The sequence below is a fragment of the Micromys minutus genome (genome assembly GCF_963924665.1).
Source record: "Micromys minutus genome assembly, chromosome: 1".
Lineage (NCBI taxonomy): Eukaryota > Metazoa > Chordata > Mammalia > Rodentia > Muridae > Micromys > Micromys minutus.
In genome coordinates, this window is record NC_137969.1 from 254077909 (window position 1) to 254103109 (window position 25201).

At 54.1% G+C, this 25201-nt stretch overlaps 1 protein-coding gene across 1 annotated transcript; it reads left to right on the top strand.

The window, feature by feature from the left end:
- Positions 1-4100: 4100 nt before the first annotated feature.
- Positions 4101-24666, top strand: ADSS1 (adenylosuccinate synthase 1). Its single transcript, XM_080934624.1, has 13 exons — positions 4101-4370; positions 12018-12120; positions 15888-15950; positions 16297-16347; positions 16667-16733; positions 17745-17852; positions 17981-18062; positions 18228-18354; positions 19041-19195; positions 19968-20092; positions 21722-21819; positions 23123-23272; positions 24278-24666. Exons 1-13 carry the CDS (start codon positions 4179-4181, stop codon positions 24328-24330), a joined length of 1374 nt encoding a protein of 457 aa, XP_080790750.1. The 5' UTR covers positions 4101-4178; the 3' UTR covers positions 24331-24666.
- Positions 24667-25201: the final 535 nt, after the last annotated feature.

Here is a 25201-nt window from a genome sequence, read left to right on the forward strand (position 1 = left end):
AAAGAGCAGCTTCGTCTGTCATGAGTGTGGACTTACATCATTGGAATGGGTTGTGACATTGGAAGGGGGATCTGGCTCCTCTTCCCTCCCCCTGTGGTGCTGGGATGATGGGACGTCATGGAGGAGAGTGAGTGGGAGAAAGGCATGGTGGGAAGTTGGATGGGTGAGCCAGTGGTGGTGAACTACCCTCCTAAAGATGGGAAAGCAACACCGAGGAGGCCTAAAAGGCAGGACCTGGGCCCCATGCATGCTGCTGCCCAGCCTCAGTGGTCTCTAGGGTCTGCAGATGCAGTCATCCTTGCTCACACACACACACACACACACACACACACACACACACGCGCGCGCGCGCAGATAGGATCTCCTTCAGTAGACTCTCCTGTGGCTGGAAGAGGGTGAAGGGTGTTGGTGAGCTGGATGGGGTGCAGCAATAGCAAATGGGAGCCTTCAAACGCCTGAGTGTATACAGGCTGCAGGGGTATGTGGCCTGAAGCCAGTATTATCCTTGGGCAACAGTGGGCAGGTTCCAGCCATGATCCTCTGCGGCCCTTGGTAAAGCAGGAGTGTCATGTATCCCAGCCTCCTGCCAGTGGGGATCCCAGCCCAAGAGGGAAGTAGGGGCCTTGGGCAGGAAGGCCATGTTGGGGTTCATGTCACCATCCTGCTGGCCTGGCCCAGCCCTCTGGAAGCTGCTGTTTGCCGCCCCCCCCCCCAGCCAGGTGCCAAGACGGTGTTCCGAAATACTATCCAGGGACCCTGTCCCCAAACTCCCAGGAAGGGCAGTCACTCCTGGGCCTGGGATCAGTGCTGGCGCCCTGCTTAGAGGGTCCCTGATAGTCAGCTGCAGCCTTTCTGTGTGTAAGCATAGACTCCCCAAGCATCTGCTGAGGGTTCAAGCCCCAGAGAGGTGGTGGTGGGAACTAAGAACAGACAGGGGGCAAGAGGCAAATGGTTCCCCACTGCCACGGTGTGGTGGCTCATTTGCATTCTGCAAACCTCACCCCACACACTGCAAACCTTTCCTGCCAGTTGAAAAAGCATGTGACAGTCAGCAACTATGATCCAAGAGGGTAAAGAGATGGCTCAGCAGTTAGGCACTGTTCGCTCCTGCAGAGGACCCAGGTTGTATTTCCGGTACCCACATGTCAGATTAACAGCCATCTATAGCTCCAGTCTTACGGAACCTGATGCCCTCTTCTGGCTTCTGTGAGCAACCCGCACGCACATGTGGCACAGACGTACATGCAAGCAAAACTCTCGTACAGATAAAAAAAATTTTTTTTCAAATCCATGATCCAAGTTTTCCATTACCCAAGAATTCCTTCAGACTCACAAGCATCTACTGTTCTGTCCCTAGCCCTGCCATCTGACTCTCTGGATTTGCCCATTCCAAGCCTGCCATATAAATAGAGGAGTCGAACATGTTTCCGTCTGTGGCTGGCTGCTTCCAATTGTTTGAGATGCTTATGGCTGAGTCCCATTCTGTGACCGGCTGGATTGTGTTCCTTTTTTTCCATTCAACAGCCTGTGTGCGTGCGTGCGTGCGTGTGTGCATGTGTGTGTGTTGGGGTGTTCCATTTGAGGGTATGTGAGAGGTGCTAAGGTGCATGAGAGGCCTGGTGTGAACTGTTTACACCTCTGCCCTTCACACCTACCTGGGCTGTGTGTGGCTTTAACTTTTAAAAGATGTTTCCAAAGCTGCCACCTTAGTCCCACCAGGGATGTTTTTAATTTGTATTAACTGTGGGGCGCAGGAGTGTGTGTGCCACGGCGTTGGTGTGGAGGTCAGAGGACAACTTGAGAGAATCGCTCTCTCCTACCGTGCGGATCCAGGGAAAGGGTGGTGGCAAGTGTCCTTTTGCTATTTGAACAGTCTTGCTGGCTCCTTGGCTATTGCTTCTAAGCAGCTTGGCTCTGACTTCTCACTCTGAAGTTCCCAGGGAGGGCAGCACTGCACCTGCCCGGGGACAGAGAGCACGGCCTCCCCAACCTTCTCCCTCGACGCTCTCCGGAAGTCAGCCTAGTGGCTAACGAACCTGGGAGAGGCCAGCTAGTTATTGAGCATCTAGAACCTTACACAGGCTCATGGGTACCAGTTCATGTGATCGTCTGTGTGACGTGGCGTCACGCTAACCCAGAGGGAACCATAGGTGGCGCTCTGCCTGAGTACCCTCCCCGTAAGACTGCAAAGATTAGCTGAAGCCACTTGTCTGAGGTCACACAGCTGCAAAGCCAGAATTCCCCCCAAACTTAGTGGCTGCTACACTGCCCACCATCCTGGATGGAGCTCGCTTAGGGGGTGGGGGTGCTAATTCCGGATGAGGCTTGTGACTAGCTGGGCCCCAGCTGTTGAGGCCGAGTGAAGCTGTTTTTAGAAAAGCCCTCCCCTTTCTATCTGGGCCCTTGGCTAATTATAGTCTCAGGCCTAGGAAAGTCAGTGCCTGGGACCCATCTACGCTCCCATAGTAGGTCCCTCTGAACCCTAACTCGTGCCTTTCACCCAGAACCCCAGATTTCTCCTCAGGAAAAGGAGTCAGGATTCCTGTCAGGCTTTCGGCAACACTTCCCAGGAGATCAAGGACAAGCGTTAAGGTGACCGAGGTGACATTCAACATGGGCATTCTTAAAGCATAAGCTTTCTCACCTGGAGAAAAAGTTCATTCACCTTTGTGATTCACCTCTCTCCACCAAGCCACGTAGTCACAGTCTGCCAGCCTCTCCCCCTCAGAAACTGCTGTGCCCCATACCCTGCCTCCTGTGACCCCCATCTTCTCCTGTTCACCCCGACTCCATTCCTGCGTCAGCCTTCTCTGCCTGTTTCACCTTCTGGGCACAGCTTCCTCAAAGACCTTGTCCGGTATCTCTGCCCGCCTCAGCCATTTCTCAGGAGATCTTGGCCTGAAGCACTCTGTTTCCCTCTTCTACTGGTTTGTCCCCTCCCCACTGTGGCACTGAGTGAGGTAGACAAGGATATGTAGTCTGCACTGTAAGTCTCTGAGAGGTAGTGTCCAGACCCAAGGCCCCTTCAGCCACCGCAGCTGAAGAGAGCGCCTGTGTCCCTATGTGAGACAGAAGGCACAGATTAGGCGACCTGCACAGCCAGGGAGGGAGCAGCAGTGTGGCTGAGACTGGCTGGGAACAGTCTCTCTTCCCCAAGCTGGGTGGTGGGGGAGAGGGTGTGTCCAGTCTCATTGGTCTGACAGGCCTGAGACCTGCCCCCAGGACAACAAGCAGCCTGATAGCTCTGTGAACCTGTCCAGGGGTCAGTCAGCACACTCCGGAAGGACAAACAACCCTCCCCCAGGGGAGAGGGAGCCACACGGTCCTCCCAGCCTTCCTTTGTCCCTGTTTCCAGCCTGGACTGACCGGCTTCATCTACCATTCAGGAGTGAGCAAGAACAGGACAGAACATTGCATCCATGTGGGAGTCTAGGAGTGGCAGAGGCCATTGTCCCCGAGGTCTGATGTGGGTCTCTTGGAAATTTGAATTCTGCTCTGCTCCTTTGTCCCTCGAGTTGCTCTGACCCCAGGGTCACTGGGGGGGGGCACTTCGTCTTACACTTGGCGCTGGGGTCTAGTAGCTAGCTAGCTACAGCCACCCAAGAGCTGCATGTCCGGGCCAGCAGGGAGGGGTGACTATGTGACTTGGTGGAGAGAGGTCATCCTTAGTTAAGGTGACTTTCTGGGTGACTCTCAGGAGAACCTGGACTCGAGGTTCACAACGGGAAAGCAGGTGATCCCGCAGGCAGATCCTCCAGATTAGCGGCAAAGAAACATTTGTGGTTCTGCTTTTGCTAACCACTCTCTTGCACCATAAAAAGCAGCCATCTCCGCAGTTTCTGCAACTCCAAACCCTAGTCCTAGCAAGCCAGTGGGCGGGGGCAGAGTCCGGGTCGTGCAGCACCGGCACCTCTCCCGTCTTCGTCCTCGGGTGCTCTGAGTCATCTGCTTGCCCGAGTCATGCCGGGGTGTCTGCACCCTAAGTGCGCTCCACCTGCAGAGACGGCGGCAGGGACCGGGAGCTGTGGCCGCAGGTCACCGAGGTGCGTCACCGCGTGCGCAGGACCCGCCCCCGGCCCGCCCCGCCCCCCTCTCTAGGCGTCCGCATTTAATGGAGCGAGAGCTCTGGTGCCGGCGGGCTCTCGCTTGGCCCAGAGCAGCGGAGGAGCTAAGCCAGCATGTCCGGGACCCGAGCCTCCAACGACCGGCCTCCCGGCACAGGCGGAGTTAAGAGGGGGCGGCTGCAGCAGGAGGCGGCGGCGACAGGCTCCCGCGTGACCGTGGTGCTGGGCGCGCAGTGGGGGGACGAGGGCAAAGGCAAGGTGGTGGACCTGCTGGCCACGGACGCCGACATCGTCAGTCGCTGCCAGGTGCGGGCCAGGCGCCGAGTCCCTCCCTAACCCGCCCAGTGAACCTCTCCCTTTCCCCGGGATCCAGATGAACCCCTTTCTCCTGTGCCCCGAGTGGGTCACAGCCTTTTGGATTCCTCCCTTCCAGGAGTACCTTCCCCACTGCCTAAACCCTCCCTTCTCACACACACACACCCTCTTACACAAAGCTCTTGGCCTCCCACCACCCACCCACCTCCTCCCCAGGGCAGAGGAGCCCGAGCTAAAAATATAGTTGCTGAGTTGGGGACATGGGATCCTCAGGGGTAGGGCGTTCCAGGGCAGTGACGGCGGGCCCTCCAGTGGGGAGAGCCCTAACCGTGTGGGTCGAAGTGCCCTAAGAGGGAGGGTGATAGCTGCTTTCTGAGAAGGGGGTGTCCCTGGCCAGTCAGCCAGCAGAGACAGGATGAAGATAGGGGTCTATCTCAGAGGAAGGCAGAGTCAGGAGCCTGAGGCAGAGTTCAAAGGGGTCCTGGCTGACATGGAGGAAGGAGGAGCCACATGTCTCCCAGGCAGGGTGACCCAGTAGCTGGTAGTGCTCAGAGAACCCCAGAGACAGGCTCTGTGCTCTTGGCCAACTGCAAACTGCTCTGAGCACCCACATTCGTTCTGACTGATTCTGGACAGTGGGTGGGTTCTCTCCTGGGGCTGGTAACCTGGTCTTCTGTCTCTGTGGCCCTGTGCTGCAGCTGACAACCACACTGCCTCTGGGCTGTCACCCTCAGCACAGAGGGCTCAGTTTGGGGGAAGATACTCTGTCATACTGGTTTGGAGCCACAAATGGCTCCTGATCCAAATGAAGGTGGGGACACCTGCTGGAGTTCTTTCTCCCTGGTTCTGTGGCTTTCTTGCTGAGTTCCCGAGGACTTGGAGCGGGGCTCTCTGGGCCACATCTGCCCAGCTGGGGAGGAGGATTTCTGTTAGTTCTCCCAAGAATAAGGAGATAGCCCACTCCCTTGCCCTGTTCACCCCTTCTCTTGAAGTCTCTGGGTCCTAAGGACAGACCTTGGAGCTCCTGCCTCCTACACCTTGCACGCTTTGTCCGGCTGTGAGGAAACCTGGAGTATACTCCCAGCGGTCTGTAGTCAGGCTCTCCCCAGTGACCCAGCACCATATTCCCACCCTTCCTCCGGGCCATTTGTTCCAGTGGCACCTACAGTCTTTCTGTATGTACAATGTGCTGCTTTTGGTCAGCACTGTCAGGGAAGCCCTGTAGTGTGCCTTGATGGTCCTAGGCTCCACCTCCTTCTGTGGACACAGTCCTGGGTGAAGATTGACATCCCTGCTCTATGCCCAAGTCAAGATATCCCCATTACTCGAAGGGACCCTTAAAGATCAGAGCGGGACCATAGTCACCCACTCAGATGGGCTATCTCCCCCTCCCACCTGACCTCCCCAGCAGATCCAAACGGGTGCTCCCCTAAAGGCTATGAGAGTGGAGACATGTTTCTCTCCCAGCCTCTCAATGAACTAGCAGGCCAGGATCCTCCAACTGAGCTTCTCTACAGTCCTTTCTCCCTGGGTGCCCAGCCCCTGGGTATTGCAAGCACTTGGTGACTCTGGTTTCCTGCACTTGTCCCTCCCTTGACAGGGACCTTTCTCCCGGTCACTGGCCTCCCAATCTTCCCTATGATCAGCCCTGCGTGATCAGAGGCTGGTGGGGTGAGGATCTAGGTAAGTTGCCTTTGGCCTTGAATGGATGGATGAACCAAGGGGAGGCTCCAGAGGCCACCCTGAAGCCATGCCAAAGGGCTGGCAAAGATCAGAATGCAAGTCAAGTCCCCCCATAGTGAGTCGGCTGCCTGAGAAGGCTATATGACTAGGCTACCCATCCTTGGGCTTCTTAGATGAGCTGCCCTACCCCCAGTCCCTCATGTCAATCCTCCAGATCTGGCTGCCATACTTTTCCACAGACACGTGCTGCAGGTCTCCACTACCCTGGGCTTGGACTCTGCCAGGCTCCGCCAACTACCCTTACTTAATTGGGAGTCTATGGGTCAGGGTGCAATGCTGAACCTCCAGGAGCACCCTCTAGCCAGCATCTCTGGCCTTGAGTCCTGTCTGCATTCTTCCTTCTCCCTATGTTCCTGCTCCGATATGGTCCATGTCCCAGCCCTCCTGACATATAGGCATTCTTCCCTCACTCTGCATCTCTAAGGCTGTTCTCTCTTCTTCTCCTTTGGAGTCCCCGGCACCTCTGCTCAGGCTTAGGCTTCCTCTTTCTGTGTCTTCTATGTTTCCCCCTCGGCGGCCTGACCGGCCAGCTGTGTCCAGATGTTCCCTCTTTATGGGTCCGATATACCTGTTACCTAGTGAGCATGCTGGCCACTATCTCCTGATGCATTCCATTGCTAGTCTAGGCTCTCCCTTCTATGCCCACAGTAATCTTTCTCTGATGCTTTCAGTAACCTGCCTGGCACTGCCAGGCTGCCACACAGGCCTGTTGGGGTTTCAGACTCTCCTTCCAAGTGGCTGCAGGGTCAGAATCCTCAGGGGACTAGGGCACTGTCATTTGGCCATGCACGGAATTAGGGGCTTTCTTGGTTTCTACCATGAGCCCATGTACCATTCCCATTCTGGGTCTGCTGTCCAGCTCAGGCCACCCTGGTGGAAGGGCTGGCCCCAGGCAGTAGTACATAGCTGTGGCCGATGCTTGGAATCCCAGGGCTTTCTCTAGTGGAGTGGCATACTTAGACTGAAGTTCCGTGTTGGGACCTGACTTGCAGTCTGCGGGTGCTCTGGAGCTTTCTCCAAGGGGACATAATGGGAAACGCATGGCCTTGGACCCCAGGAGGCTCCAGGGGCCTCTGGCAGGTAAGAGGAGTCACAGCCTTGTTCTGGGAGTGTGTTGATTCTAGGAGCAGGCCTCCCTGTACCTGAGTGTGTTAATGGCTTTGATGACCAAGCATCGTCTCCAGGAAGGGACTCCCAGGGTCACATAGCCACACATCACCTTGGGAAGGACCTTCATGTTCCTGCCCAGATCTGTTTCTTCCTGTAAAGAAAGAAGTGAGTTGTATGACTCTGAGCAGATCTGGAAGAAGAGGAAGGCCCTGACACCCTGTCCTTCCCAGGCCCCTTAGAAAGTGGGCCACGAGGGGAAGGGCACCAGCAGGTCAGAGGTCTGAGGACCCCTCTCCTCTGGCACAGGGAGGTACCAGCACAAGAGCTCAGGAAGCCATGGACAGGAGCAAGGCGATGACTAGACCTTGCAGTGTGTTAGTCACGGTCCTGCAAGCGCATAGCACATTCCACCCTAGGAAGAACTTCAGGAGACCCAGGAGCTCAACACCTGCTCCTTAGCGTGCCCCTTGTGTGCACGTTGGCACACATGTCACTCACACAGAGTCCTTCCCTGCTGTCTGTGAAGAGGCAGAGGTCCTAATTACCCAGGAGTCTTCTAGTGATCACAGCCACCTCTGCATCCTAGCGGGGACCTGCAGATATTAGGCCAGAATAGGACCGAGGTAGATTGGAAGGCAGGAGCCCAGAGCACCCCCTGGTGGAAGGCAAGTGCCACAGCCTCCTTTCCAGGGACCGGGAGGGGGAGGAAGGTCCTGACCTAGAGGACAAAGATGGGGAGAGGATTAGAGAGGTCTCAGAAATGTGCTGTGGGGGCTCTGCATCCACACACAGGCTTTCTGGATAGACGGGTCTAACTAGGCAGGGAGGTCTATTCCAGGTCTCTGCCCAGCAGGGCTCCGGGGCTGTCCTAAAAGGAGATACCAGGACACTAGTTGGTGACATCTAGCCCTGGGGTCCTCTGTTTTTCACTGACAGAACCCTGGATAGTCAGGAGGAGCTGTGTCCAGGTGGCCGCAAGATGGAATGAGTGTAGAAAAATCATTGTGACTTTGGGTGGGATCTCAGGGCTGTGGGGGCAGGTGGTCTCTCCAGCTTCATGTTAGGCATGGAGAGGCAGAGGAAAGGAGTCTTGGCTTCTGCAATGCATGTCCACAACCATTGCATATGCAGCCCAGTCAGAAGATGTCCCTACAGGGCCTGCACCCAGAACCCTTCCCTGCCTTGCAATGCAGATATGGGCCCCAACTGCAGGGCAAAGCAGAGGTTGGGACCAATTTGATCTGGAACAGGATCTGGTTTGCTTCTGGTCCCTCTTTGTTCTCCAAAGACAAAAGTCTCTTGTCTTAATTGGACACCAGGGCCTGAGGGCTCTGGGTGACCAGCTAGGCTGTTGAAGAGTGCTGGGGGGATGTCAGTGCACACAAAGTCCTCAGAATTGCACTGTGGAGAAAACCCTGGGAGGAGCCTAGATGTACCAAGTGGCACTGCTGGGCCCAGCAGGCTCCTGGATGCCCCTGACCTGGGCCCTGGTGTGAGCCCTTATGGTACAGATATCCTGAGGTATGCTTTGAGCTGTCCCTCTAGCTGTTCCCCTTACCTGGCCAATGGTAAGAGGTATCTTTCTGTGCCTTCGGGTGACCATTGCCTCCAATGGTTCCACACCATTCACACTGTAGGCAGGGAGGAGCTGCCCTTGGTGACAGGCCCTGAAGGCTATTCCCAGGTGCCTGGTGTCCATCTGCAAACAGAGGCAGCTGGTCATCTTCCAGCGGATCTCCAGGAAGAGGAGCCTGAGCAAGTTCTTGGCTGTGACGTCACAGGTCCTCCTTAGTGTTTAGCAACCAGTGGTCATCCCAAAGTAGGGCAGGGTTGCCGTAGGCCTACGGGCTATTCCTGACATTCGCTGGCCAGTGCTGCTTGGGTACTGCTGTACTCTGGTATTGAGGGGTCAGTGGGATCCTGAGTTCTAAGATGCCCTAGAGCAGCCTGGGGCTGGCACACCACTCCATTTCCCCAGGGCTGGGGTTGGCAGTGACACAGGTGGTGTTTCCCCCACCTGTGTAGAGCTCCACGGGGCCCTCAGGAGCCGACCCGTGTAAGGGGGTTGATGAGCCTCAGAAACAAGAGCCGACCTCTGCCTCTCCTCACCCAACCTCCTGCACTGGGAGAATTGTCAAATCAGCTGTGCTGGGCAGATCTAAATGTCCCACACTCTTTACAGAGGTTGGTGACTCTCATCATATCCAGATCTGATTGAATGTCTGGCCTGGGTTAGTAAAGTCAAAGAAATGGTGTGTGTGTGTGTGTGTGTGTGTGTGTGTGTGTGTGTGTGTCGGCGCGGGGTAGGGAGGTGTCTTGCTTCATCTCCCCAAACTGTCCCTGTGCTGCTGGTCAGTCTAAGAACATAATGGGAAAAGGGAAACTATGACCCTAAGGCTCCACAGGGTTGCTGGGAGCCCAGTGTCCTGGGATGACGTATGCCTTAGCAATGGCCTGTGCCTACTGCCTGGGCATTGCAGTGGGCTCTGGCACTGAGGTCATCTGATATTTGTTGGCTCTTGGTCCTCGTGCCTGTTCCTAGGCACCTGTGTTTACCCCCAACACAGACTGGCTGGTGTTTGCTGTCTGTGTTCCCAAGCCAGCTGACGTGGTCCTGGGCACTCAAAGAGAAGGTGGAACCGAGCATCCCTTCTGAGGCATCTGGGTTCCCTGGACCCAGCCACAGTGGAAGGCAGGCTGACCACCTTGCTGTCCCTGGAGGCCTGCCAGTTCAAGCCCAGCTCATCCCTCTCGGCCCCACCATGAGCCTGCCTTCTCTTGGAACCTCAGTTTCCATGTCTGTTCTTGGAGACCACCTTGTCTGCCTCAGGCAGGAAACAGGGATTGTGAATATTCACGTATTCTGGGAACTAAACGGTGGTGGTAGCGATTCTGCACCTGCTATGGCAAAGCCAAGCAGAGATGCTGTCTCCAAACCCAAGTCTTGTCCCTCATGGGCTTGTACCTAACTGATGGCGAGTTGAGAGCTGGAGCTGCAGGTGTCTCCCTCCGTTCCCACTTTCTCCATGCCCCGTCCACAAACACTCTCTTCTTCCCAGTCTTCCCTCTGGGCCCCTCCCCCTTTCAAAACATCTGTCCTGCTCCAGTCCAGGATCACTATTACCTGCTCACAAAGGCTGTAAGGACAGACTGCCTGCTACCTCAGCTTTCCCAAGGAGGTACCCTCATGTGCCTGGAGCCACCCAAGGATCAGGAGCTCCCTGCAAGTCCCACGAAGCTGAGGTGCCTCCCAGCCAGTCCCCACCCCCTTACACAGTAAACAGCTCCAGCAGAATTGTTTCAGAGGCCTCAGGACAGACAGACTGCATGGTGTTCTGTCTCTAACAGTTGGGTGTATAGGGTCCACACCATGAAGTTTTCCTCTAGCTGATCCATCTTTGTCATCTACACGGTAATAAGCCTCACAGAGGAAAGCAAGGAACAGGAAGCTTAGGCATACGGGTCTGCGGCCCACTCTTAAAACTCATGGGAAATGAAGTCCTTGGAGGGAGAGCCCCTTACCCAGGGTCTCAGCATCACCATCCTTCGCTGCCACTGGTAGATGTGATTCTTCATATCCTAGTGCTTAGGGGTGGTTGCAAAGGGAGGTGAACCTTCACTGCAGGTCCTGCTTTAGTAGGCAAGGGAAAGATCATGAAACACCTCCACTCCATTAGCAAGGTTAAGAACGGTGTCATGTGCCTGGCCTATGTGTCTCCTGGGTCAGGGAGGGGAGCTAGAGCTGAGCTTCTATTGTACAGTTAAGGGAACTACAGTGTCATCTTCAGGTGGGGTTTGGTACTGCAGGCCACAACTCTACTAGCCTTTGAAAGCCCGCAAGAACAGTATGGTTCTCAACCCATGATCCCCTTGGGAGTCACATCTCGGATGTCCTGCCTATCAGATATTTACATTAGGACTCGTAACAGTAGGAAAATTATAGTTATGAAGTAGCAACCAAATAATTTTACGGTTGGGGGGTCACTGCTACATGAGGAACTGTATTAAAGGGTCAGAACGTTAGGAAGGTGGAGAACCATTGTTCTAGAAGGCCCTTGTGCCTTGCCTACCACACCCACCAGCACACCCAGACTACAAGTTTCTGCTGGACAGAGAACTTCTAAGTAGTCTTCCCAACTAGACAGGATCCCAGAGTCTCAGGCAAGAGGGCTTTAGTGACTCACCACCATGAGCCTTTGGGAACCTGGGGACACAGTATCCAGGGCGTGGAGCTGTGTGCTTGTGATCAAGTGACTAACGATGGAAGGATGCTGGAGTCTGAAGCCTGTCCTTGGTGTGGCCCTCTCCCCATCCTGAAAGCCCTATCCCAGCAGGCCTACCTTCAGCCAGCTTGCATTCTCAAAAGGAGTCTCCCTAGAACAGGATGACCTAGGAGTCGCCTGGTCCAGGCTGTAAGCTGGGCTGTGGGGTCTGAGTCTGCGTTCTCCATGCCATGGGGGTTGTCCATCGGGTCCTCATTCCTTCCTGGAGAAGAGAGGGGCTCAGCAAGGTCCACCTGACAGGGCCACACTGAGCCCTGGGACCAGGCTGGGCCTGAGTACCTCCATCTAATCTCTGGCCATCCCAGAATCAGACACTAACTCAGCCCAAGGCCCTGACCATTGACCTAGACTGCCCAAGCCCTATCACTGGACAACACCGGGGCCTTAAGCACCATTTAGGGAGAGAGCCGGCTCTGGAGTGAGGCGAGGGTACCAGGCAGGCCCCTGTGGGATAGTCTTCAACACTCAGGTACCAGCAGTTCATTCTGGCCTCTGTTTCTAGGGGGGCAACAATGCTGGACACACAGTAGTGGTAGACGGCAAGGAGTACGACTTCCACCTGTTACCCAGCGGCATCATCAACACCAAGGCCGTGTCATTCATTGGTGAGTAGCCCTGCAGCCCCAGCCTGACTTCCTGAACCAGGATCTCAGTGTGTGCAGAGAGGGCGGGGAGTCTCACTGTACAAACCCCAGGGCTGGACCTGCCCCATGTGCTCCCCTTAGCCCCCACCCAGAAATTGTCCTTAGAACCCAAATGTCAGCAGGAGTCAGGGGGTAGAGGAAGCTCTGTGGAACACAGAGTGCGGTCTCTCTGTCTCTCTTCGTGTCTCTATGTCTCTGTCTGTCTGTCTGTCTGTCTCTCGTGTGTGTGTGTGTGTGTGTGTGTGTGTGTGTGTGTGTGTGCTCAAGTTAATGTGTAGGGTATGTTTGTATGTGTGGGTGAGTGTGTAACAATGTGTCTTCAGAGTGCATGGGCCTGGGAACAGCCTGGGCGCGCGCGTGCGCGCGCACACACACACACACACACACACACACACACACACACACACAGATTTGCTTTCCTGATGCTGCCTGGGCTGTTATAGCCAACACCTCCTTGGTCAGCTGTTCCAGATGCCTGACAAGGCTTCCCTACCCCTCATCTCTCTAGTTGTTGAAGAGGGCCCTCCTCCCATCTAGCTCGCCCCCAGCCTCTCTTGTCCTCATTCCTCTAAGTGCTGACTGATATATGTGTGGCTTATCTGACCCCCACATCTCAGTCAGGAAGCCAAGGCAAGGTATGTCCTGTCCAGGAGCCAGCAGATAGCCCAGGTCTGGCCCATTGTGTGGGAGCAGAGGAAGGAAATCTGCAAGGTAGGGGCTGGGGTGGGTAGAGTCAGAGCTCAGACTCTATAAAGCTCCTCCTCTCAAGTACACACTGTCTCTAGCCCTCCCAGTCTGGACCAGGATGGTGGTGATGTTCCCCTTCCACAAAGAGGAGCCCCAGCCACTGAGGTAGCTGCCACCATGTGTGCCCAGTGACACAGCAGAACAATGGTCCCCCATCCTCTGGGAAGGCTGTAGGACACAACCTGCCAGCCTGCTTCTGCTCATCCAGAACCTTCCTTGGTGAACCAGCACAGCACATGACCCAGAACGTGTGCTGCTCAGCCCTGGCTTAGAGCTGACAACAGGGGAGAGTGGCTGGCACCTCTCTGGAAGCTCTCCCAAGAGCAGAGGTCATGCTCCTGCAAACGGTGCCCTCTCAGAGCAGCCTCTTAGCAGGAGCACCAGCCTGTGTTGACCCTCAGCTTGCAACACTCCTCGCCTCTCTGCTGTGGGGTTATTTCAAGATGCGGTGGCATTTGGGTGACCTTTTATGTTCGCCGTGGCTTGTGTAATCTCTGAGTCACTCCGATCTGGACTGGTGTTCCATCTCCCTCTGCCAAACCTATGCCATGGCCAACCCCACGAGGCCAGCGTAGGATTCCTCCTGAGAGCAGTGGTGATCTCTACGTGTTTGGATCTCCTCAGTCCAGACCCTACACTGGCAAGCCATGTGGCTTCAGCAGGCCCCCTTCCCTCCCTCAGCCTGTGAATCTATGTGGACTTACTCTGAGGATCCTGTATTTGTTTGTCCAAGATAAAGGATAGACCCCCCACCCAATCCTGGCAGGGTCCTGGGAACCTTTAGGATCCACATTTCTCTGTGGTTCCTTTTTTTTTTTTTCTTTTAATGGAACTGCCTCATTGAACCATAATTTACCCATTATAACATTCACCCACTGCTGGGGGTAGAGACGGAGCTTGGCAGTTAAGAACACCGGCTGCTCTTCCAGTTCCCAGCACACACATGGCAACTTACAAGAGTCTGCAACTCAAGTCCCAGGATATCTGACACCCTCTTCCGGCCTCCATGGGCACCAGATACGCTCAGCTATACACAGGCATAGCACCCACACACATAAAAAACAAAATAAACTATTTTGAATTACCCATTGAAAAGGTGAAGTTTTGAGGCCACACAGTTGATTCTAGAATGTTCTGCTCACTCGGAAGTCCCCTTGTGTCAGCTGATCTGCCCTTGTCACCGAGGTGGTAGTTTAGATTGTGTTGTTTTTCTTCGCTTTGCTTTTGAGGTGGGGTCTCCTGTCACCCGGGCCAGTCCTGAACCTGCTCCAAAGCCAAGTCTAACCTTGGCTTATCCTCACATTGATAAATAAGTTGACTTGAGAATTTGAGAACCCAGACTGGCTCCAAACTCATAATCCTCCTGCCTCAGCCTCCCAAGTGCTGAGAGTCTGCGTCTGTACATCACACTTCCAGAGGGCTTTAAGCTGCTGTTCTGAGATCAGAGTCATATCCCCTTAGAACAGGATGCGTTCAGGTATGCTGGGCAGAGAAGGCTAGTCCTGGAGGCATGCATGAGGTGGGGGTGCGGGAGCAGGGAACTGGGGTGTCTGGGTTCCTTACTTGTGGGTTAAAAAGTAAGCTTCCTGCTAGGGTGACTTGGAGCAGAAAGCCTGTGGGTTTGGGACCCTGGCTGTGTTTAAAGCTCAGTCTCTCCTCTCTGGTCTAGAGTTGTCACCAGGTCACCACATGGAAGTCAGTCTTCATTCCTGTTTGCTTCTTGTTGCTAAAGCAATCTGACTAAAAGCAACTTGGGGAGGAGAGAGTTTATTTGGCTTACATTTCCAGGTCACAGTTCATCACTGAGGGAAGTCAGGGTAGGAACTTAAGGAAGATCTGAAACAAAAAAAACCATAGAGGAATTCTGCTTACTGGCTCTCGCTCTCTGGGTCATTCATACCCAGCTCTATCTGTCTGTCTTTCTATCTGTATGTATATCTGTCTGCCTACCTATGTATGTATGTATGTATGTATGTATGCATCTATCTATCTATCTATCTATCTATCTATCTATCTATCTATCTATTTATCTATCTTCTCCTCCTCATTCTTAGTTTGAGTCTTGCTATGTAGACCAGGTTAGCCTTAAGTCATAGAGATATACCCTGCCTCTTCCTCTAGACTGCTGTCATTAAAGGCGTGCTCCACCATGCCCAGCCTCGGCTAACTTTCTTATACAGTCCAGGCCCCTGCTTAAAGATGGCATCACCCACACTGAACTAGGGCCTCTTACATCATTTACCAGTGAAGACGTACCCACCGGCCATCGGCTCGAGGATGTTCTTCAGCTGAGGTTTCTGCTTCCTGGATAGCCCTAGGCTGTGTCAAGACAAAAACTAAGCAGGACACCCCCATAACTGCCCTTGCCTCACACCAGCTGGGGGCTGAGTGCACAGCTTTCCCAACACTCCCTCTACCTGCGTTTCAGCGTCCCCCAGGCCTCCCGACAGTTCACTTTCTGTGGCAGTAAAGAACATCTCAGCATTTGACATCCATAGCTGCTCATCACCCTCCAGAGGTTTCACTACCCTCTAAGACATGTCTGTTATAAAACGTTGCTCTCACCCTCTGGGACAGGCTCAGTGCTGAGCACCCAGGATTGGGACTTATGGGGTGTCCCAATATCACACCACTGTCTGAAGACCTTTCCATTCCCCATACCAACTCTATGGAGCCCTGAAGACCCGCCCACCCGCCCACCACCCTCTGCTTCCCCCAGGTTCCAGAAGCTGATATTCTGTTCTGTCTTCATGAGTGTGGCAACTTGAGGTCTCACCTAAGTGGGTTGTAGGGTTCACATCGTCCGTATCCGAGCCCAGTGTCCCCAAGTGTAACTATGCAGCTGCATGCGATGGAGTGACCATATCCATCCCCTGGGTCTGGGCACTTGAGTTGTTTGCCCTTGCACCATCTGAAATGTAAATATTCTACTTGCACCATCTGAAATGTAAATACTCATGATTCCGTGCCCCGTGTTGCAGGCAATGGTGTGGTTATCCACTTGCCAGGCTTGTTTGAAGAGGCAGAGAAGAACGAGAAGAAAGGTAGGCCACCCACGACCTTGCCCCACTCACAGGCCCACTCACTGGCTGCTCCCTGTGTGCTAGCTCTGCAGAGCAGACGGCGGAGCCCTCAGTAAGGAGCAGAAGCCGGGCAGCCCTGTATCTCTAAAGCTGCTGCGGTAGGCTCTGCCGGCAGCATCACAGGCCCCTAAAATTCCAAGGTGCAGGACATCCAGGAGGCTGGTGCAAGAGGAGCTCTAGCATGGGTGTGTGTCTCTTGGGTCCAGGGACCTCGGTAGGCAACAAGTACCAGAACAGGGCAGTACTGAGGGGGTGGTGCTCCTCACCCAAGAGTGCACACACCTGTTCTCTCTGCCATATCCTGCAGGGCTGAAGGACTGGGAGAAGCGGCTCATCATCTCTGACCGGGCTCACCTTGGTAAGGTTCCCACGGGGCCCCGGGGTTGGCCTCTCCTCGCCTCTTCCACAGTCCAGGACTCAGGAGACCCTGGCAGGCCTGTCGGGTGCATATGCTGCTGAGCCTTATTCTTTTTAACGGGCCTCAAGGTAGCAGCTAGGTCAAAGCTGGAGTCATCCTTGGTTACCCCCTTTGTGGAGCCAGGGACTCTGGAACCCCAGATCGGCTCCCAGCCAGGCGCCCGCTGACCTGTTCTCCTGACGCCGTTCATTAAACAAGGTCCCTCACAAACCTCTGTCCTCTGCTCCTCTCCTGCCGGTGTGCTGGCTGCTGGCAACAGTGTTCGACTTCCACCAGGCAGTGGATGGGCTGCAGGAAGTACAGCGTCAAGCACAAGAAGGGAAGAAGTAAGTTCCTCATGCCACTGTTCTTCCTCTTCCTGGGGACTTCCGGTTCCACATAATGGTGGCCCAGGTGCAGGACCTGTCTGAGCAGGGAGACAGCTTACTTCTGTCTGAGCATCAACCAAATTAGGGGTCCTGGGAGAACAGAACCTGCAAGAACTACAGGGTAGTCCAGCCTTGGGGGTCACGCTCTGACTTTGTTGGCTGCCACTGCTGTGTCCTGTCACAGCTGCACCACCCTGAGCGTGCACACATCCCACAGGGCAACATGACAAACACTAAACCGTCTTGACGGCCGCCCCTGCTTGCCCGACAACTACTGCAGCGCCCAATTCCGGCTCCTCCACAGAAATGCTTGGTCTTCTGTCCACTCAGAATGTTTCTTAGGATTCTAGATGTGCCGGGGAAGCTGTCAAGGGCACACACATACTCCACACAGGTGCCCAGTGCTCACGTACACGTCAAGGCACATTGCTTACACAACTGTGCATTTGAGCACAAATGCGTGCTTGCAGGTGCACACGGCACACAAGTACACATGTGCCTGCGTGCATGCATATACGCACACGTCCACATTCCTGGGCATTCGTGTGCACTTGCACTTGTACAGGTATGTTATTCGCACAGTGCACAAGCAGTCACATATGCACACTAGCACAAGCACACTTCCCTGTGAAAGCACACAAGACACAGGGGCTGGCAGTGAGCATCCGATGGACTTGGGGTCCACACTGTTCTTGCTGCCAAGGCACTAACGTTGCTGATGTTTAGAAGCAGACGGGGGAGCCCTGATGCAGGAACTCTCTTCCCCACCCACCCTGCACCCTGCCGCTCCATGTTTAAGCTGTCCTCGTGTCCTTGCAGTGGCTGAGCCTCCAGACCTGAGGCTGAGCTGCTGCTCTTGGGTGGCCTCCTTCCCACCTTCTGGCCTTGATCCCTGGGATGGACCTTAGGTCGGTCAGAAGCTGGGAGGGGTCAGCCGGGCTCCTCACCAGGCCTATCTGCATCTTTCAGTATCGGTACCACCAAGAAGGGAATCGGACCAACGTACTCCTCCAAAGCTGCTCGGACAGGCCTCCGCATCTGTGACCTCCTGTCGGATTTTGACGAGTTTTCTGCCAGGTAGGTCTGCCCACCCTCCCATAGCCCAGGGGTAAGACGTGGAAAGGTGGTGGAAGACGCCCTGGGAAATAGAGCGATCGGGTCCACTGTGGACCCTCAGAGGGTCACAGTCAGAGTTGCCCACACAGATTCAAGAACCTGGCCCACCAGCACCAGTCAATGTTCCCCAGCCTGGAGATAGATGTGGAAGGTCAGCTCAAGAGGCTGAAGGTAAACTGGACCAGGCACTGGGGAAGCACGTGGGGGTGGGGCAGACCTGGGCGGAGCTCAGAAGTCCCGGAAGTCCCGGGCGGGCACCGTAGCCAGCTTGCAGCTCCTGTGGGCTCTGTGGAGCCGGCTCCCCTGCAGCCTCATGTGGCTGCCCGGTCCTCTCAGGGTTTTGCTGAGCGGATCAGACCCATGGTTCGGGATGGCGTCTACTTCATGTACGAGGCTCTCCACGGTCCCCCCAAGAAGATCCTGGTGGAGGGTGCCAACGCGGCCCTGCTTGACATTGATTTCGGTGAGTCCTCCGCCAAGCAGTTCCGTCCTGAGGAGCTCTAACTCGGTCTTTCATATCTGCGCGGGAGACTGTAAAAACTCAGCAGAGTGAACTAGGCGGGTGCGGTCCACACTCACCACGAGGATCCCCTTGTCCTGTTTGCCTAAACTCAGCTATGTAAAAAGCATCAAAAGGGCTGAACTAAGATGAGGGAATTGGGACTGGGAGGCCAGATGTGGGACAAGAGAGTCTTGTAAGGCCGGCACCTCATATCTCTAGCTCTGTGGCACACTGGTCTACTGTCCTGATTGTTGGCCACCTCAGCACAATCTCCGGTGTGATTTACACAGCACCCTATTTAGGCTCCCAGACGGGTGGCCCCAGTGATCCCCATAGAGCAATGGTTCTCAGCCTTCCTAATGCTGTGACCCTCTAATACAGTCCCTCGTGTTGTGGCAACTCCAACCATAAAATGATTTGATGCTTCATTATTTTGCTGCTGTTAACAATCGAGATATAAATGTGTGTTTTCTGGCGGTCTTGGGCGACCCCCATGAAATGGTCATTTAATCCCCAAAAGCGGTCACAACCAACAGGTTGAGAGTGGCAGCCATAGACGGGTTCCATCTGCCCTTTGCGGAAAAGGCCTCTTGGGCTCTGGGATCTGCACAGGGTACTGAGTGTCCGCTGACTCTTCTGTCCTGCAGGGACCTACCCCTTTGTGACTTCCTCCAACTGCACTGTGGGTGGCGTGTGCACAGGCCTGGGCATCCCGCCCCAGAACATAGGTGATGTGTACGGTGTGGTGAAAGCCTACACCACCCGTGTGGGCATTGGCGCCTTCCCCACGGAGCAGATCAACGTGAGTTCCAGCACAGGGGTGACGCGGGATATTTGGGGTCGTGTCAGGTGGAGCTGTAGGTATGCTGAGGAGGCCCTAGTGAACAATTCTCCATGTCCTTAGGGGGGTGTTTTTGCAGCACACGCTCAGAGGTGAGGGGTTAGAGGCTTTACAGGCCAGTCTGTTCCAGCACCATCACCAACACAGTTCATAAGAGGGTGTGTGTGTGTTCACAACTCCATTTTCCTATCAAGCGTGCGAGGCCCACAGACACGTGGGAATCTTCATCACTAACTTAGAGGCTGAGAACAGTACCCCTGTCCCCACCTTTCTAGCCTCGGGAGCATTTCTTGAAAATACCGAGGGCTCAGAATCTTCTTCCTGGCCTTCTTTACCTCACCTCACCCTGACGCCTGATTTGGACGAGTCATGGTTCGTCTCAGGAAAGTGAAGCATTTGAGAGAGCCTAAGATGGGCCATATTTAGGGTGGAAGATAAATTCTGCCCCCCTCTCCCCAAGTTGCAGGACAAGGCCCCACCCTCACTTGCCCACACTTAAACAGAGTAGGGGAAGAGGCGGGCTGCCTGTCCCTCCACACACAGGCTGGACTCTAGGAGCAAGTGCCACCTTCTCAGAACCACACTGGGGAGCAAAGCCCCGTGTGATTGGCTCAGCTGGAAGAGGATGGAGAGGAGAAAGCCAGGAGCACAGGAGACAAGCGGGCACACGCCGCACCTGTCCTAGCCAGTGCCCAGCATGGCAGGCACAGACAGTCTTTTTATTCTCACATAGGAAATTGGAGATCTGCTGCAGAACCGTGGCCATGAGTGGGGGGTGACCACAGGCAGGAAGAGGCGCTGCGGCTGGCTGGACCTGATGATCCTCCGATATGCTCATATGGTCAATGGCTTCACTGCGTAAGCAGCCCTTTTGAATACTCAGGGCTAGGGCTAGGCACCATCGAAGCTATATCATATAGGAATCTTCTCCGGTCCCAAAGCCCACAGTGGAACTCCTTTCAGGGGCTGGGGCCCCAACATCTGTGTGGAGTCTTTCCATCCAGCCAAGCTCCCTCCCCAAAGTGAGGCCAACACTAGGGAGTAAACATGGGAGCTATAGGTGTGGAGCAAACCCAGAACGGGGTGGCACTTCCACCCTGACCCATCCAAAATCACTGTAGTGGTCAGTGAGAGTTAGTGTGAAGCTGCCCGGGGTGGGATCAAGTACAAGGTGAGACTCGTCCTGAGCTGAAGTACCAGGGCCAGGACACAGCATCTTCAAAGACTGGCATCTTTGGGAGGCACTCATTCCCTACCATACACACACAGACATCACCACTGGCTTTGTCTGCAGGAGGACATCCTACAAAGTACAGTGATAGTATCTAAGCCAGCAGGACCTGGCATTTCTAGATCATTTGTCCCACAGGAGGAACTCTGAGAGGCAGTTGGAAAGGCAGGCAGGGCTCCAGGCACTTTTTGAAGGGCATGGAGAACAGACCAGCCTCACAGCTCCCATGGACCACTGGGAACTGACATACCACTCCTGAGGAGACAGAACCCCAGTGAGAAAGACTCCCTCAGAAGAGCATGAAAGCCTCCCACAGTCAGGAGACAAAGGTGAAAGGGGTCAAGGTTGGATAAGGACCTAAAAGCAAGGCACCCCTCCAGCATCAACAGGGGCCTTCCCAGGTCCCCCAGCCTTGTGGCCTTGAGCGAGAAAGCTTGCACGGATGCTCTGAGGAGTGTCGGGGAGCACAGGGTAGACCTCAGGGTCTTTGCAGAGATCTGGTTGCTAAGGACCCTCTCTTGGGGACAGAATGAGACATCACAGGGTGATGGCTTTCCTGTCTTCTCTCCAGCTCAGTTAGAAGGCCGAGGCTTCCTCCTCCAGCACTGGAAAGTCTCTGGTGGCTTTAAGATAACCGGAGCCTTCCTGGGTGGGAAAAGAATGGATAGGTAGCTATTGTAAGAGGCCAGTGAAGAAGCAGCTGAGGCTTCTGCCATAGACACAGTGAAGCACAGGGCCGCACTCCACATCCAGCCTGAGCAGCCATAGCCTGGTGAGACCGATCCGTGAAGTCTGTGTGTGGAAAGAGGGGGCCAAAAAAGGGGGTTGTGGGGGAGGAAAGAAACTTCAGTACAGGGCAGTTTTGAAGAATGCCTAGGAAGGCCATTGCCACATTTCTCTGGGTGGGTGCTTGAGCAGATGCATTCTGGGAAAGGGGACGGAAAAGTGGGTAAGCCCCACACACCCCATGCTACAGGGCAAACATGGCAAGAATGCTGGGCAAAGGAGGCGCCCACTGGCAAGACTGAGAAAGCCCAGATCTGAGCAATGCTCTTCTAGTTGGGAAACATAAACCGCAGATTCAGGACTCAGGGCCCAGAGGTAGGTGCCCTCTGGCAGTTCAGTGATTGCATTGGGGGAATCCCCTAATCTTTCCTGTGTTCTGATCAAACAGAAGAAAAGAGAGGGTGAGACCAGACAGAAGCAATGATAAGATGCTGTTTCTTCATTGTGTCTCTATCTTGTTTTGGGTACAGGCTGGCGTTGACCAAGCTGGACATACTAGATGTCCTGAACGAGATTAAAGTTGGCATCTCCTACAAGCTCAACGGGAAGAGAATTCCCTATTTCCCCGGTAGGTGAAGCCAGGCAAGCCTGAGTTTTCTTAGCTGTTTGGACACTTCTTGAGCGTTAAAGCAGACATCCACTAGATTTTAGGCAACTAGAAGAGGTGTTTCTGAGGACCACAGCTTGTCACCAAAGACTGGCAGCCTCCTGGTTTTAGTCTCTCCATTTCTTGGGGAGGTCTGGCCCATCTCTGGGAAGCCTCGGGCCTTCTAGTTGCTTGGAAATGTATTGGGACAGGGCTGAAAGGTAGCTGGGGTCTACCCTGCCACTTACTTTGACTTTCTGGGGACCCTTGGTAGCCTTAGAAAGGCCCACCTCCAGGAAGATGGACAGCCTAGAAACTCAGGAGGCATGAACTGCATTGAAAAACATAAATCTCTATAAAAATACATTTCAGATGAGAAAACCTGCCCTATGGGCAGATTCCTTTTTCTTTGATTTTCTGGTGTTAGGGATAAAACTTGGGGTCTCGCCTATGCTAACAGGTGCTTAGCCCCAAAGCTGTATCCTCATCCCTAAGTGACACTTAAGAGTCTTGCCTGGCTCCTGTGCCTATGGGCCCTGTCTTTGACACAGAGATGTTTTTCTGGCTTTTGGTTTCTTGTGTATCTGGAATATGCCTGTCAGCCTTGAGTCAGAGGACTATCTTATCAACTGAGACTCCCTCCCCTGAAGCACACTGTAAGCAAACTGCCTCTTGCTCACCACTTTCAAGGAAGCCTGACAGACTCAGTCCTGTCCCTTGGCTTGTGGAGCTAGTTGCATTCTTGAGGCCTGGGCTGTTGACCCTATTGACCCCTGACCTTTGAAAGTGTGACCCTTCAAGTTCATAGAGTCTTATTGGTGGCTCGGGGCTCTGTGGTAATGTAGTGTGCCAGGAAAGACAGTGTCTGAGAATCCTTATAAAAGGCTGCCTGTTCCAGCATCTTCCATTAGCAAGGGATAATACATCAAGTATGAGCCATGGGGTCCCAGCATAGAGTTTTTTATCCCAAGCAAGAAGAGCCATGATGCCTTTAAGGATTCCATGGCTTCAGGATTCTAGAACCCTTTTTAATGTCCAGGTGTGCCTTAGAGTTACCCCAGTGACAGTTCTGTGGCTACACAGCAGATGTCAGTTGAAGTGGCCCTGCTTCCTGGCTGGAAAGGGCACAGTCGATGTTTGAGCCCCATGGCAATCATCTGATTGCTGCCCAGGGCAGAAAAGCCAACAGGGCCACTCCTCAGGAGTCACCAGGTCATAAGACAACCACCTCCAGTAATAGGATAGTCTATGGGACCCTGCTCACCGCACCCTCTTCCACCCACAGCCAACCAGGAGATACTGCAGACAGTGGAGGTGGAGTATGAGACCCTGCCCGGATGGAAGGCAGACACCACGGGTGCCAGAAAGTGGGAGGACCTGCCCCCACAGGCCCAGAGCTATGTGCGGTTCGTGGAGAATCACTTGGGTGTTCCAGGTAGGATTTCTCTACCCCCTCTGTCTCAGCCACGGATACCCCCAAAGGGCCTGTACCCCAACACAAGGCCTAGTGAGAAATCAGAGCCCCCAGGTGTTAACCACATGAATGGAACAGACAAGAAGAGGTGGAGCTAGGAACAGGTGCCCTCTGGGGTAGGCCATTTCCACAGCTCCAGCCAGGTTGGGGCCCCGTGACTTTGCCTAGGGTGTAAAAAGCAGGCATTATGTAAGTGCCCTGTCATCCAGAGAAAGTTCAGGGTTTATCCCTATGTCCCACGCAAGGAGAAGCATGGGATAGGAGCTTCTTTCTGCTGCCTGAGGATGAATGAGCCATTATGGGGCCCACAATACAGTTTTAAATGCCCCCTTTCTGGGACAGGAGAGGTGGCTTTGCAGGCAAGAGCCATGTTGCTTTTGTGTGGACCAGGGTATGTTTGGCTCTTGGTACCTACATGACAGCTCACAGCTGTCTGTAACTCGTTTCAGTTCTATGGCCTCTTCTGACCTCTGTGGGCACCAGGCGTGTATGTGGCACACAGATGTGCATGCAGGCAAAACATTTATTTACACACATAAAATTCTAAAAATCTAAAACTGATATTAAAAAAAAAAACAAACACTGTACTTGGTGAAGAGATGGCCCCGTTGCCAGAGGAATAAAAAACACACGCTGGCTGCGACGTTAAGGGACATTTTGTAAAGTGTGTGTTCACGTGTACCGAGGACAGCCTCGGGCTCACCCTCAGGCACACTGTCTACCTCTTTTCAAGACAGGCTTTGTCACTGGTCTAGAGCTCATCCAACACGATTTGCTGACCAGTGAGCCCCACGGCTCCACCTCCCCAGTCCCGGGATTGTCAGGGCACCCCACCCGGCCAGCCTTGTAACCTGGGCTCTTGGGATCAAACTCAGGATCCTGTGGTTATGAGGACAGTCTCACCTCCAGAGCCTCCGAGAAGCGTTTGCGTTCAGCCTCTCATCTGTACTCTTTGTTGCCTTCCAGTGAAATGGGTTGGCGTTGGGAAGTCCAGAGAATCCATGATCCAGCTGTTTTAGATGCCAAGCAGACGCTGGCAGGCCACACCGCAGTACCACAGTGCACCACCGTGAGTGAGAGCCGCAGCCAAGACCCTCAGCGGCACCACCACCACCTCCAACGAAACAATCTGAAACTGTTTTCCATACTTTTATTTTTCTATGTTATGTTGTCGGCTTGGCCCGCTGAATTCTACCACAATTTTAAATGTGTGATATCAACACTGTGTACGTTTTTTTAAAATCCTGCTTTTAACACGAGCCTACGTGCTCAAAACAGTGGCCTTCGGTGACTGGCTGTCACACGGTATGTGCTCAGTTGGAGCCATGTCATAATAAACGTCCAGGAGTCGCTGAGCCACCGAGAGGTCATTACACCTGTCTTGACTTCATCCTTGATGATTGCAATCACTAATGACAATCTTTCCCAATGAGCAGAGAACAAAACCCAAGCAAGCTGGATGAGGTGTGATGCCCCAGCGCAGAAGCAGACGGAACCCAGACTGCACAAAGTGCAGCTTCCTGAAGAAGCATATACAGCGAAGCAGGAGGAGCCTGTTTCCCAGGGTGAGAGGAAAAGGCATGCACCAAGTCAGAGAAAAGTAGTTCAAGGTCATCTGGAACACTGCCTGCTTTCAGAGCAAAGCTATTGTCCAGTCTGGCCATGGCGTGTGTGTCTTCGAAGTGGGATGGCTGAGTGAACCATCCCACAGAGCCCGAGAGTGCGTCCGTGTTCCCTGGTGGGTGATATGGGTGTTATGACCAAGATGGCCATCACTGAGCTCAGCGGGACTCTTAGATTTTCGGTGTCACAGACCTGCAGGGTTAGGCTTGCTCAGAAAACCAAGTGCAGCGAGCTTATGCAAGACAGACTCGGTATAGTACAGGGTTC

Coding starts and splice junctions, on each gene's coding strand:
- ADSS1 (XM_080934624.1), top strand. CDS start 4,179: ATGTCCGGGACCCGAGCCTCCAACGACCGGCCTCCCGGCACAGGCGGA. Junction 4,371..12,017: donor ACATCGTCAGTCGCTGCCAG/GTGCGGGCCAGG, acceptor CTCTGTTTCTAG/GGGGGCAACAATGCTGGACA. Junction 16,734..17,744: donor CAAGCACAAGAAGGGAAGAA/GTAAGTTCCTCA, acceptor TGCATCTTTCAG/TATCGGTACCACCAAGAAGG.